Genomic DNA, 15433 nt, shown 5'->3' on the forward strand with positions numbered 1-15433 from the left:
ATCCTTGAAAATATAATCTTATTAAAAATAAAACAAAATTCCATAATAGGCATCCCACAGTCGCTATCATTGCCCCTATCCTTGCCTGACTTTGCGTATTAAGCCCGTAAACAAGTCCGCAAGCAATAGCTCCGGTTAAGGCAACGCCAAAGGCTACGGCCACGTCTACGGCTCCTGCAAGGACGGCAAGGACTATGAGGCTCTGGCTCCTACTGGGCTGTAGCTGTAGCCCTGAGCATGATTTGTTACTGACAGCGTCTCAGGCAGCACCAGCAACATCGCACCGAGTCGGGGCTGGGTTTGATTTATTTCTCGTTGTACAATTTATGAGTGAAGGTGAAGCAACAGCAACAGCAACAGCCAAAGGATCGGGATGCCTTGGCCAACAACCGGACCCTCGGCACTTGCAATTCATTGAGCCCGAACCCGAGTAGCGTCCTTCCAAGGGGTTATGTTCCGTAGCCCGGACTCCGGGCCACAGTGACTGCGGCTGTCAGGCAGCGCGTGTTTCAGATGCGTAAGATTCCCCAAAGATTTGCGAAATGCCGGGAGGGGGGAAAGGCGGTGAGTGAAAAAGCGGGCACAAGGACATGCTAAGTCCCAAGTACCCCGTACCCTACCGATGCACCCCTTCCCCAGTGAAACCCTCTCCTTACGCCAGATTGTGATGGATGCTCCTCTACTTTGGTGGGTTTCCTTTTGGGCTCCGAGCTCCGCAAGGGGTTTGCGGTTATGTTAAAGGGAAATGTGGGAAAGGAAAATGGGAACAAGGAGCTGGGAGTTGTTGCGTGCGGACCCATTAGCGGCTGGGAACGTCTTTTATTTCAATTACCACCACCTTATGCAAAATTCAGCAAACACTTGGCAATAAGGAGATGCGTTATGCCTTGCTCCAGCCATCCTTGCGCATCCTAGCGCGTCCTCTCAGCCTCCTTGCCGCCTGCCATTACTCATTGTGTGCCGTTGCGGCGCCTTTGAAGCTGCCGGAACTGTCGCCCTGCATTCGCCGGGTACTTATCCTTATCCCAAGCAGCTATCGTCGTGAGCTCCGAAAACTTTGTCCAAGAACTCCAACTGTAATTGCTGTCGAGGAGTGTGAATTACGCACGCTTCAAATGTTTCAATTACCCTGCCCCAGGCACACCTGTCGCCGCACCTTACCTGTCGTTACTTCTTTCCTTCCCTTCCCTTTCCATCTCTATGGGAAAATCGAAAGTGTTTTCCTTTGATGTGCGCCTTGAAGCCCTGCGCTCTCCCTATACATGGTGGCTTCAATGACCCGTCCTGACCTTATCGTTTTTCAATTACTGTTCGAAACTCAGCCCGCCAGGCTCCGCCCCCGCAATTAAGGGCCATAATCCGGGTCGCAGGATGTCAAAGTCCTCGCCCTGATATAGTAATCGACGGCTGGGAGGCGGTCCCACTCGTATCGCCATCAATCATGGGGCGGGAAAATGAAATTGCGTATACGCTATGCAGCAGGCGATTCGTCATAATTAATCTAGATATCGCCGCTCGATTATTAAGATTAAACATTTATTTACATTCGTTACGGATTCGATTCGATTCGATTGCTCGCTTCTGGTATCTCTAGGTATGCGATCGGCCATGTATATGCTACTTATGTGTATGTACTTAGCATATGAGCATATACATATTTGCTAGACGTATGCACTCTCGACCTATTTACTTAATTACGTATAAAAATACTTAGAGACTGAGCCACACAAACACAAACATAAACAAAAACTCGATTTACATATTTACAAGACAACGCGACATCGACGTCGTTAGCCTCCAGCCTCCAGCCACCATCCTTTCCAGTCAGCCAGTCATCCCATCTCCTAGTGGGCGTGTCCTGTAACGAGATGATGACTACGACTCCTGAGCTGATGACGGCATTAAAAATCACCGACTTACCCGGCTCCCGGGCTCCAGACATCGAACATAAGTTGCCGCTCGACTTTGGCCCGGCTTAAAGGGGCGCTGCTGCAAGAGCTGCTGGCGGAGATGGGGTTACTGGGGAGGCGAGCACGACCAGAAGGGCCGCCAGGAGCAGCAATGGCAGTGGTGGCAGCTCCAGCCTCGCTCCCAGCTCGTGCTGCATGGCCGCGTGCTGCTCACTCTTAATGATATGCACAAAGACGCTGTCAGAATCTGTTGGGAGCAGATGTTGGGATATAGAAAGAGGGTTAGTGGTGGCCTTAAACAGACGGGGAAAATTATATACAATTTTATTATATTGTAATTTAAAAGCTCGAAGGATGTTAATTATTCAGCAATTAACCAATAAATATGGTGCTATAAAATAATAAATTATGTCTTAATGAAGCTATTATTTATAGTTAATAAAGTTTTATCAGCGAGAAGCAAGGAAATAAATATATATTGTAAAAGGAAAGGCAACAAACTTGTATACCCTTGGAATTTGCCATAGGATCGTGGCATCAAATCAAAAATCGTTCATAACTAAACCAAAAATTCATTAATTTTAATTCGGAAAGCTTTTCTGTGCTTGTTTTCACTAGGTAAACACATCTGCATATTAAATTTTACATTTTAAGAAATTCAAATTTTTGGTCATTTTTTTAAATTTTAACGATGTAACCCCTTATCAAATTTTGAAAAAAATCGAAAAAAATATTTTTCTTCCCGACATGGCTAGGAAAGAGCGCCTGTTAAAGCTGATCAAGAATATATATACTTTATAAGGTCGAAAATGATTCCTTCACTGCATTGCAAGCTTCTGACTAAAATTATAATACCCAGCAAGGCTATAATAATTGAAAATTATATTATATTTCCCAAACTTTAATTGTCTTAAAGCAATTAAAATAAATGAATTATTGGCATATTTTTTATTAAAATGTGTATCTCAGAATTAATTGCATTGATGAAAATATATTTACTGGCCTAAGATAATCATATTTCTAATATATTATTAATTTATGTAAATGAATTTTCTAATTGTTTAAAGTTAAATTTTAACACAAGGGGAAAAATTATTTAAAATTGTATTATATTGTAATTAAAGAGCTTCAGAAATAATAAATTTTCTGATAAAAATCAGTATATTCTGAAAATTATATTATAAATGATGTTTTAATGAAGCTATTATTTATAGTTAATAAAGTTTTATCAGCGAGAAACAAAGAAATAAATCTATATTGTAAAAACTGAAGATATTATCAGATTTTGTTGACATTAATTATCTTGAAGCAATTAAAATTAATAAATTATTGAATGAGTCAGACTCATCTTTCGTAGATTTCATTAAAATGTATGACTCTGAAATAATTGCTTTAATGATAAAGATAAACATATTTCTAATCTAATATTTATTTATATAAATTAATCTTCTAATTGTTTTAAATTATTCATACACCCAAGAATCCCCTATAAATAATGAAATAAAGACCGAAACTAATTGAATTTCAACAAAGTTCGTGCCATCAAGTCATACTAAAACTTAAACAGTAAATGATGTCAACTAAAAAGGACTTAATCCTAAATGGACGAAAAAGTTTCTTGTTGCTGCTTCAAGGACTCACTCGAGTTCTCCGCGGAGCAGGTGTAGTTGCCTGAGTCCGTGTTCAGCACGCGCGATATCACCAGGTTGCTGGTCTTCATCTGCTGCTCGGACACCACCCGGATGCCGCCCCGCGCCGAGTCGCTCACCAGCTCCGTGTCCTTGTGCCAGAGCATGTGCGTGTAGGGGCCGGGCGCCTGCGGGGCGATGCACGTCAGATTGATGTCGCTGCCTTTTTGGATGAACAGCTCGCGGTTGGCGAGGATCTGGGCCTTGGATGCTGTCAAAGGAGAGCGGCGGCGTGTCGATGTCGATTAATGGGGGTGTCAACAAGTTGCCATCGGGGGTACTTTGTCTCCCCTTCTCCGGCGAGGGGGTTGTTTGATAAACTAATTTGTCAGAGTAATCCCCGCTCTTTGCGCCCTTGGGCTGGGGGTATCTAAACGGAGATGTAAACAACGGCAACATGGACTAACACGACCGCCAATCGATTGGCATTCAAAGGGAGTATTGAGGCGGGCACTTGCCTTAATTTAAGCCCAGGCGATGGCTCCACCGAAAGGGGTTCGTAACCCACCAAAGAAATTAAAAATTTTGATGAGTTTTTAATAGAGTCAGCAGCTTTCGCTGAATTAGGGTCTTTTTTCCCAACGTTTTAAGGATCATTTATGGATATGCAAGCACTAAACTTTGTGTCTGGCTGAAGTTTTACATTTGCAAAGCTAATTTTCAAAGTGTTTTCCCCAACCCAAAGGAATACTCACTCACAACCACCAGCTTGTAGGCCAGGCTGATCTTGGGCTCTGTGGACACCTGGCATTCATAGATGCCCGCATCCCTGGGCTGCACCGACACGACCTTGAGCACCCACTCGTCGGAGTTGTCAATGTGGCGCGCCAAGAATCGCTGGTCATTGGTGTAGGTCATGATGCCGATGGTGAGAATGTGGAGGTCACGTTGCCGGATCCAGGACACTGCTCGGTCACCCAGATGCCGGACGCGGCAGTGCAGTCGGGCGGTGGTGCCCAGAGCGGCAATGATTTCCCGATCTGTGGAGTTATCGAAGATGGGATCGGGACCTTCGTAGTTGTCGGGTATCAGGTTGGACAGTTCCTCGGCGGCGGCCAGGTGACCTAAGGGGGATAGATATTATATTAATAAAGTTTCTTAAAAATTTTAAAGAAAATTGTATTTTAATCGAAAAGATCCCTTATCTTGTGACTAAATTAATTCCCTTTTAAAAATATTTATACTTTGTCTTCATAAACAATTGTTTAATATTTGGACAACTGTCGAAATATATTTAATATTTTTTTGATTCGCCCAAGAAAATATCATCTAAATTAATCATTTGAAACCTAGGGTTATTTTTCACATATACTGCTATCAATTTATTATCCTAAAATAACAACTTTCTGAAGGCTAGCTGATACTTTAAACTACCGAAGACATCTTCCGATGATTAAGTTGTAAATTCAAGAGCCTAGGACATGGCCTCCTACATGTCCATTAAAGCCGCTCAAGAGGGGTGTCAGAATATCCCAACAGCTGTATCTGAACGTCAATCTAAATGTATTCAAGTGCATTCCTTGGCCGCAGGGCCCGAGGCCCAGACAGACAGATGGAAACAGGAAGCGTCAGCTAGGCAGGCATTCAGACAGATAGATAGATATACCGACAGACAGACAGATGGATAGAGGACACACCGACAGACCGACAGACAGACAGACAGATGGATGGCTGTTTGAGCGGGTTGTGTTGGACTTGGCCAACGGATTGGCTCAATCGCCTCAGCTGGCGGGGCGGGGTGGCATCAGCATTCATTTGATTAACGAGTATTTGCGCTTAATTTATGCCCGAGCTCAAGCAGGCACCCATTTCCATTCCCCTTTTATGATCCATCACCGGTTAGGGAGTGTGATTTATGTGGGTGGTGTGCCTCCATCCGATCCTGGCACCAACCAAATGGCGATGTATTAGCCAACTAATGCGCTAATAATCCATGAGTGCCTAAACAAATACAAACACAAATACAGCTGCTAAAGTGGATGGTACTGTGGATGTGGAAGTGGATAAACACATATTGATTTATAGGCTGGGATCCTTGGTGCCTACTGCGTGTGGGTGTGTGTGTATGTGTGGTTGGAGCAAATTTAGCTATCAAATGTCGGAGCAATAAAATGATGTTAAACACTTAATTGAAACTGTTGCTCCAGAGCCGCTGGGCTCGATGGTAACGCTTTGGCCAAGCCAAACACTTCACTTGAAATTGCTTTTTATGCTGGCCACAAAATAAAAAAGAAAACTCCCCACGCCTGCACACCCACACACCCACGCACACACACTCACGTTGGCAAATAGCATGTAACAACATAAAAAAATTTTTAATAAAAGTTGCGTATTTACATACAAAGTGCGGGGTGGCAAGTTGGTCGGGCGAAGAACCGCAGCAACCGCAGCTTCAGTGGCCACCTCCTCGTAACCCAGCTTTGGAGCAGTCCCACCCAAGCTGCAGTCCCCCAAGCGGCCCTAAACTGAGCTCAGGTGCCATAAATTACAAATGAGCAATTGGCGAAGCTCCTGGTCCTGGTACTGTCCCTGTCCCTGCTCCTCTTCCTGTTCCTGCTCCTGTTCCCGGTTTACACTCACAGATGTGAGAGAAATGCGAAATAGATGGCAGCATAAACAATTTCGGACAGATGCCAGAGGGAATTGCCAAATTGAGATCCTTTCAGAGATCATTTATCCATTAGAGAGAGACACAGCCATAAACACTACTCAAATATATTAACTTTGGTGCTAATCCTGGTGAAATCAACTTGAAAGGGTTGCCAGAGACTGGCCTTTAATACATAGTTAAAGTTTGGAGAGCTTATTTGGTTAAGCTTTGCAAATAACTTTATAATTAAAACACCAGTGTTAACCTGCACGAATAAGTTACCAGTTAGTTTGTTTTTATGTTGGTTTCATGTTAAAAGTTGTAAATTAAAGTTGCAAAATTCAATTGATTAGGGAAAAGTAATGAAAATGTGTGGGGTTTCAATTTAAAAATGTTGAAATCTAAATTTTATGGTCGGGGTAACTATTTATTCACTTTAAAAATAAGGCTTTAATGAGAAATTAATTTTACCTTTTTGAAATTTATATTCATACCTGATTCGACATATTAAAAGTATTAAAACTTGTACCTTACATAAGTGCTATGTTTAAGCTTTATTGATTTTTAAAGTGTTTGACAAGTTAATCTGAGCTTTATATATCATTATCATTACTCAATTTCTTCACCCTTTTACTTTTTTTGACTTTAATAACTCAACGTTATGAAAATATAATTTTTAAATGGTTACCAAAAAACAACAAAGGGTTAATCCATACACAAGAATATAAGCTCTTCTGGTTTAAAAATTTCCAGCAATTTGCTGTCCCAGCTTTTGAGCTTTTAATATATATCTCCTGCTTCTGAGAGATCAGTGTCCTTCGCATAATCCCCGCCATATCCCTCAATCTAATTGGAATTGGTCGGCGGCTCGCCACAAATGCGATTTTCAATATCCAGCGCCGGTGCTGTTTTCTCATTTATAATGCCATTTCTGATACGATTGCCCAGTCTCCTAGCGGCTTAACCCTTTGAGTGTCGCCTGATTAGATTTAAAGCCTGGGATACTCACCGAAGTATTGCCTGCTGCTGCTGGGCCGGCGGCTGTGCTTGTCGACTGTTGCGGTTAATCCCATGATCACGAGCAGCGCCATAAAGTATTCCACCAACATTTCATGCGCAATTTGTGTGGCTCTCGAATTACATATAACTGCAGCCAGGACGTGGACCAGCAGGAAGACCAGGATGAAGGCCAGGACCAGGAGACCAAGGAGAGAACGACAACAGAAAAGTAATTAAAATAAATGATGGCAATCGCGGGACTCAACTCAATTCAACTCGACGCGACTCGACACAAAAGATGGAGACGAAAGCAAAGACGAAGATGAAGGACACTCCGGCCCATCCGCACCACCCACTTTTGAGGCCACATTGTGCCGAAACAATAACTGAAAGGGATTAGGCTCAGGGCTCCGTCTTATCGGAGAGCCGGAAACCGCAGCACATTCATTTAAACTGATGACAAGACCGCAATGCGGTTGAGTTTTCAATCACCATGACGCCCACAGGACAACGGCGTGCTGGAGATTGAGATGTCCTCAGGGGTGGGAGGGGTAGATAAGAGTCGGGGGAGGGTAGAAATCGAGCTTTTGGTAATTTCTTCATTACACACTAAGCTGTCCATTCAATTGCTTGGCCAGTGGAGGAGGAGGAGTAGTAAGAGGAGCTGGGACAGTGGGAGGAGCAGACGCTCAAGTCGCAGCAGTTGCCTCGCCCGCAGGCAGCAATTTCGCTTTGGTCACGTTCCGATAATACACTTAATTATATTCGACAGGGACGGGCGGGTCAAAGGGGCAAACCGGAGGCGAAGGACGCTACGCTACCTTTTCCCTGGCAGCGAACTAGATTCGGTGGCTGTGGTCGGAGTAAATGTAGCGCGAACTGCGTGCCGCCATCTCATGCGCAACGTAACGCATTCGAGCGCCTTGCGTTTCGGTCCCTTTATCGGTATGGCTTACGTAACTGCCCTTACGTTCGACGACGTAAGGCAACAGTCATGGTCAAACGCGAGAAACCGTTCGCACAATCACCAAACGTAATGCGAAATCAGTCACTCCAATGACGCGATTCCAATACCAATTCCGATTGAGACGCCAGATATAAAGGGCACGAAAGCCAGCCGAGCAGTCTCACCCGAGTCACGATACACGACAAGTCACGGGAAGTCACGGTTTGCCTCGGTCACGTATCACGTTTCGTCGTTTCCGGTCTTTGGGCAACGCGCTCGTCGCGTGTGTGTGGCTTGAGGCGCGGAAAACAACTGAACCGAGCTGCTCTGCCAAGTCCTCCGCAAATATGCAAATCTCCGGGAGTAGCAGGAGCACTCCTACGTCCTGCGCCGGCGCAGCAGCAACATGTTGCGGCAACATTTATTGGAGCCAAATTGAATCGCAAGGCCTGGAGGCGACATTCACTGGAGGAGGAGTGCCAAGGCCCTCCTGCAATGTCCTGGGATCTCTTTAAAGTTCATCGGAGGTGCGTGGTTGGATGTGCTTATGAAATATTTACCAGGGTACGTTTGATTTGTGTCACGCCACTGCGAAGGAGCAACAATGAAATGGCAGCAAAGGCACCAGAAGGAGGAGCAGCAACAGAAGCAGCAGCAATAATAGCACCAAACAACATCAATAATAAAAGGCACAAAACTCATGCATGACAAGGCGTCTTTTTTATCCAGGCTTTTGCAATCGAAAGTGGCACAGAGACATACACATACGAGCAGCTCACACACACAAGCGCACCACGCATTGTGAGCCCATTGTGTCAAAGCGGAAACGGATATGAAGCGGCCATGGCAGCCGCTGCTGCTGTTGCTCCGCCCGATGTGGCGGCAGCAGCGGCGACGGCGACGGCGACTTATCAAAATCGATGAGGCAACATATGGTCGATTTTAATTTTCTAACATATTTCTCCTGCTGGCACACAGCACAATCACAGACACAGACACAGAGACACCGACACCGACACCAAGGCATTGACATGACACACAAGCCACGCACACTTGCCCGACTGACATCCTCACCTCGGGAAATCCCCCCTCGATGGCTGCACGGCCCCTCCCTCCCCCACAAATCCGTTTAGCATATTTTCTTTGGAAATTGAATTTCCAAGTTATTATAAATATTTCTCCAATAAATGCAATTTGAGTGGAATTTTTTTTTTTTTGTGTTGTATTCTTCGTCTCCGTCTTCGCCTTGGTCTTCGTTGTTCGTCACCTACTCTCCATCAGGATGTACTGGCAAATCAAATAGACAACACAGGACAAAAGGCGGTTTGGGTGAGCTCCTAAGTAAGCAGAGTCCCGCCCACGAAGCTCATATTATTTTACACTAACAAGCCAAACATTCCTCAGAATTTAACAAGCGGCGACATTTTTGCAGCCCCTCATCCATCACTCTTAGCCCTAAGTGAATTCTGTTCTCCGGTGGTAAGGTTGCAGAAATTATGAAAAATGTCTTTGGGGAAGGACTCCCAACACAGTTGCTGGAGATTTTTGCTGCTGAGAACGTGAAACACTTTAAGAGCAATGTCGAGTTACTTTAGATCTAAGCGCAGGAAAGGATGCTTCGAAATGTTCAAATTCAATATTTCCGCGAAATCCCCTGTTAAGATCATTTCGCGCATAACCTTTTGAGCGACAAGGCGACCCCTTACTTCTGGTAAATATTCTCCTTTTTGACAGTACACTGTAAATATAAGGAATATTAATGAAAGCAGATGGTTTTCTAGGGTAAATAAGGAATCTTAGGAATCTAGCTTGATATTATTGAAAATAGATAACAATATAAATTTATGAAAATGTATAAATTTATGATTTTAAAATAGACAGTAATTCCTTTAATGGAATCTTCCCTGTATCTCAAGTGAGGGGTTTCACCGCTTTGCGTCTTCGATTTGGACATTGATTGCATACTGAATTGATGGAAATGCTGGCAGTCTCTGGCAGTCGCTGGCAGTCTTACCTTGCCTGGCCCTGCCTTATCCCGACCACTTTGAGAAGCCCTTCCGCCGGGGAATAATGTACTCACGGGGGGATGGATGGATGGTGGCTTTTAGGAAGCATAAGCAGGGGTGAAGCGAGCGAGGACTGTCGTGTGTAAAATTGATAACTTTGTTTGTGTAAACAGCGACGCGACATATCGCCCCAATTCCCCAGCCCCAGTCCCAGTTACAGTCCCAGCCCCTTCTCCACTTCCTCTACATCCCGCATCCTGTCGTCCTAGTGGCTCCCTCTCCTCTCCTCGCCTCACCTCAGCCTCAGCGACCGACAAATTTTCCGACATGATGTATGTTTTCGGGGCGTGTGCGTGTTTATATCGCGTATACGCAGTGCAGACTCGCACAGACTCGAATTATCGGTGTCAATTTTTATGCTGCTACGTGTGCGAAATTTAACAGAGCGCCAACTGATGAGTGAACCTGTAGACACATTCCCATATCCAAGCAAGGGGCAGGAATCCAGCCCCCATTCCCAGAAGTGGGCAAAAACAAAACATAAAACGATGTCGCCCAATTTGGCATTACATGGCGATTGCCGACGAGGACGACTCGATAACGAAATGGAAACCCAGTTGGACGTGGAGGAGAGCTACAGCTGGAAACAAAAACAGCAACAGAAAAACTGGGAAACTGGGATAACTGGCAGAAACTGTGGAGGATAAAGAAAAGTCGGGCGAGAGCAAGGTGAAAGCCGGGCTAAATATGCCAAAAGTAGTTGCAGGAACAGGAAAGCCAGGACAATAAGAATCAGAATCACCAGCAGAATCAACAATGGCCCAGAGCAGAGCAGGGGGAGTGGTAACAACAAGCGTTAACAGGGAGTAACAACAGTAGCACCAGCAGGCGGGACAGACACTGACGACGACGCTTAAGTTTTGCTCAACTGTTCATCAGAATTACAAATTGTATTCGATTTCCGGCATTTGTGACGCTTGAGTTAACAGCCGAAGTAAGCAGCCAAATGGGATGGGTTCCGGATCCGGATTGGACAGTAAAGCTGGGGAGCAAAGGGGTGCGAACCAACCCCAGGCACGATTTAAATGCCATATAAAGTTTTATGCATATTGCGTACTTGTTGTTGCTGTCCCAGCGATAGTTTATAGGTCGAGACAGGAGACAGGATACAGGAGACAAGAGACGCAGACGAAGACAATGGTAGGGACAAGCCCCAAAACGCTCCATTTGAGGCCCGTTGGGTTGTCAAAACGTTTGATTCGATTAGACCGATTGATTGTATTAGCATAAAAAACGCATTGATTCGGCTTACCCAAGCACTCGCACAGATTCCTCTGGTTTCGGATAATAACGAGGTGACTTTACCCAGCAGTTTCAGCGCTCATTCCCCTCCGACAGGTTCTCAGTTTCAATTTTCTATTTTCCATTTACCATTTACCATTTTCCCCCATTTTCATTGGAAAACAAATCGCACAACGCTCCAAAGTTTTGCTCGATTCTTTGCAAATTTATTTCAGGCATCTCTCTTGTTGTTCTTCGCTGGAAACTTTTCTATCTAGGATCTTGCTTTCAGCCGGCGGAGACTTTCGTTTGATTTATAGGATTTGGCGCGGGTTTTTCGGTGAAAAGTAATATTTAAATAATATTTTTAGCGTGGGGTAAGACGAACATAACTCATGATAGCAAGCTCCCTCGATAGTTACCCATATCCGGATGCTCACTGAGGTCATCCGCCAGGCGCCTGCCTATCAGCCTCCACTTCCGATACCAATTTCGATTTCGCTTCCCTCACAAAGTTTAAGCCATCAAATAAACCCATGATTGACCAGCCATCGTGCGGCGATTCCCTTTGGGCCATTGCGGGTTTAATTATGGCCACCATAATGCGCACAAATAGCAGGTTACATTCAATTTGACATGTAATTTTATCGCCTGAAACAAAAACTTTATGTGTGTGCGCGCTGATGCTGATGGGGGAAGGGCCCGGGAGGGTGTGAAAGAGGGACGCTCTTCGAACACAATTCAAATACATATATTTTATTATTTTATTATCTACTGTTTTATAACTTTTTGCCAACAGCTCCTAAGCTGGCACTCAAACTTTCTGCACGTTTTCCGTATAAAAAGAGCACTGTGTGTGCTCTGTGGAAGCTTCCGTCAGCAGATTTGTGTCGACTCGACTCGATTCGACTCGACTGTCCCGCCTCCATTCCGCGCTGCTATCCGTTCCGATTTCAATGGCCATGGCCAGGCCAAAATCTATAGATCCTCGGCCCCGACACCCCGCGCCCCTGAAGACGCGGCACAAATGGCGCAATTGTGTGAAAGTTGAAAAACGTTTTTTTGGCGAAATGTGCGGCACTAAACAATGCCATAAAGCGTCAAACTTGTCGATACTTTTTCGCTCTGGCTGCCATCATCCAATCTCGTGCACATTGCTCTCTCCCGCCTCGTAATGTATCCGAATGTGTGCGAGTGTATCCGTATCTGAGCGAAAGTATCTCAGTGCTGTCTCTGTCAGCTTCAGTTTGCTGTTGCTGTGTTTTTCTTGTTATTCAGCTACCACTTTGATTATAACAATGGCAGTGGCAGCAAAAGCAGTATCAGCAGCAGGACATAAAGGGGAGACTAGACAATCGCTTACAATCTTGGCAGACAAAAGTTTTCAATTTGTAACTATTTGTTGTTCTGGGTTATGTAAATTGGCTCATGTCGGTCTCGCTAGGCAACTTGAGGAGGAGACTTGAAAGGCGGAGCATTGCATTCATTCCGATTCCGAATTCTAATTCGGCCCAAGCCCCTGACGGCTATCTGCTTTACACTTCATTTGCAGTGGCAGTTGTTGGGATTGTTTGGGCGAGTTGGCTTGCAGCAAACGAAAATTGTAATAAATGGCCATTAATGTGCATCTCCAAAAGGGGATTCGATGGTTCGGGGGGCAGTAAGGGGGAACCGCAAAAAGAGCTGACTAATTTCAAGCGCTCGAAATTATGAAAAGTGTTTGGGCCATCAAAATGCGAATGCAACTTTGCCCATTAATCATTTATGGGCGTTCGTTTTTCAGCCCGCCGCAACTTGGCAACTTTCAGCACCCCTAATGTCCGCCCCCTCTTCCACAGAGCAACTATATAATGGTAACACTACATAGCAAGCAAATCCCCTTTATGAACTAGAAAATATAAATTTTATAAATTATAAATTATAAATTTTTGCTTTAAGCTGCTTTAAAATTCTTTTAAATATATGCAAAGCTACACTCTTAAAACAAACAGTTTTCCTCCCTAAAAAGAATCCTTGAAAAGTCTAATTTGTTATAAAAGCCCATAAAATGAATCCAAGTAGCCATATAATTTTAAGTACCTTGTTTCCTAGTGTAATCTCTGAGCTGACGCAGCACCACTCGATGGCCTTGCAACTTGCAACTGCAACAACAAGCTCTGCCTCTGCTGCTGCTTCTGCTGCTGCCATTCTACAACTGTGTGCCCCCGGCGGCCTTTCAATGGGCAATTTAACCAGGCCCCCGACAAACAGAGATATCCAATTGTTGATGCCAGTCCTTTGTCCTCGGTTCCCTCTGCCTCTGCCTCTCCCTCCACCGTTGAGTAGCAACTACTATCCTGATGGGCTTCTCTCAATATTTTCCTGCTTAATAAATATGCTCTAACGATAACAGACGGAGAAGGAAAAGCGCCAGAAGAAAGCACAAACATGTAATAAAATGCTTCAATAATTTAATTTAATTTTTTATAGCCGCTTAAAATGTGCGCCGAGGATGCGGATGAAGACGATGTCGATGAAAGGGAATTTCGAATGCGTTGCAATTCAGCCGGAAAAGGGATTAACCCTGAACTCGTAAGCAAGTGCAACTGAAGCTGGAGAGGATGCAGTAGCCTGTGATTCATGGATTCCCTTTGAGGCGTAGAAAAAGTTATTAAGCTTCAGCTTAAAGAAATCAAAGGTTAAGACAGCAAAGAGCCTGACAGCAGGGATTAAAAAGAAACGGAAAGTATTGGGTTCGTGAGGTCCTCTTAAAGATATTTTATTTAAATTTAAAGACTCTATATACAATGTGTCCAGCATTGCTAGCAAACAAATAGTACTTGGTAAATACTCACAACTATACTCTTTCAATGCAACCCATTCCCAAGTTGATCATCCTCAGCCGGAGACAGAACTGTCCCAGTCTAGTCCCGGAGTGCTGAGTACCTCTTGTCCCAGTAGCTGAAATGCTAACAGCGAACCAATCTAATGACGCTCGACTTTCGGCAACTGGCCGATTGGAGGGACCAGGGAAAAAACTTTGGACAACATCAAGCCGGAACACAGACGAATAGGGAGTTTCGACAGCGGCAGCAACAAAGTAAACATATGTCAATTTTCCACTCGAATTGCGATGCAAAGCTCAAGTGAAAAACGTAGCTGGGAAAACGAAAAATAAAAATAGAAAGCATACACACACACAAAGGGAGCTGGAAACGGAGACCAACGGAGACCGGCAATGGGACCGGACCACCGCCAGAAACCAAGAACCCAAGAATGTAAACGTTGACAATTTTCGCATTTCTATATTATATATAATATGTATGTTTTAGCTAGTGGTCATACATACATACCTACACCTTGTGGGGAGTGGGACATGTATGTATGAATGAACGGCAGTACTTTCATTTTGGCTGCCAACAAACAAAATAAAAAAGTCGATTTTATTGCTAGGAATTTCGGTTGATTTTGCCAGCACCAATTTTTTGTTGTATTTTACTTTTTATTTTATTTTTCCTCGTCGTCGTCGTCGTCTCTCATCTTTTGCAATTTTCTTTGCTTTATTTGTATTTTATTTGATTTTTTCTATAATTCTGCAGCGCCAATCGAAGGAGCAAGAACGCTTTTAAGAAGTTTGTCCGTGAGCCGAACACGAACGTTACGTTGTTGATAAATATTGGTTGTCCGCCTCCTGCCACTGCCGGACAACTCAACTCGACTCGCCTCGACTCAAAGGACAAACATCAGAGGGAGCGAGGGAGCGGGAGGGTCTCAAGCTGGGTTTTGGGTCGTCGTATGCAGAGACGTCAGAAGGATGTCAAAATGGCAAATTGCTGGGAAACATGTAATTTTCATGGTTAGTTACATTTTTATTGTGACATTAAGTGGTCGGAACCAGGGCACCGTTCACTATGTTCGTGTTGTTCTCAACCATTTTCGGGTGGGGGAGAGCCTATGAATTGATTGAAATGCCATTTCAAAGACCAGATGAAAGGTCATTCGGGTAATATCTCACAATGTGTGTCCCCTGTGTC

At 44.3% G+C, this 15433-nt stretch overlaps 1 protein-coding gene and 1 long non-coding RNA gene across 3 annotated transcripts; one reads left to right on the forward strand and one right to left on the reverse strand.

Moving 5' to 3' along the window:
* Window positions 1–1562: 1562 nt before the first annotated feature.
* On the reverse strand, window positions 1563–8097 carry dpr5 (defective proboscis extension response 5). Of its 2 annotated transcripts, none has more exons than XM_017163005.3 (6): window positions 8009–8097; window positions 7198–7335; window positions 4294–4662; window positions 3552–3809; window positions 1921–2157; window positions 1563–1858 (listed from the first exon to the last, which is right to left on the reverse strand). In XM_017163005.3, the coding sequence occupies exons 2-5, from the start codon at window positions 7295–7297 to the stop codon at window positions 1976–1978; spliced, it is 909 nt and encodes a 302-aa protein (XP_017018494.1). In that variant the 5' UTR covers window positions 7298–7335; window positions 8009–8097; the 3' UTR covers window positions 1563–1858; window positions 1921–1975. The 2 variants fall into 2 exon arrangements, with proteins under 2 accessions (XP_017018494.1, XP_070143079.1); XM_070286978.1 differs by having other exon boundaries at window positions 1851–1875.
* A 6107-nt stretch (window positions 8098–14204) lies between these two features.
* LOC138928864 (uncharacterized) lies at window positions 14205–15231 on the forward strand. Its single transcript, XR_011445264.1, has 3 exons — window positions 14205–14242; window positions 14302–14677; window positions 14999–15231. It is a non-coding gene; the product is annotated as an uncharacterized lncRNA (long non-coding RNA).
* The last annotated feature ends 202 nt before the right edge of the window (window positions 15232–15433 follow it).

Source organism: Drosophila kikkawai, chromosome 3R (genome assembly GCF_030179895.1).
Source record: "Drosophila kikkawai strain 14028-0561.14 chromosome 3R, DkikHiC1v2, whole genome shotgun sequence".
Lineage (NCBI taxonomy): Eukaryota > Metazoa > Arthropoda > Insecta > Diptera > Drosophilidae > Drosophila > Drosophila kikkawai.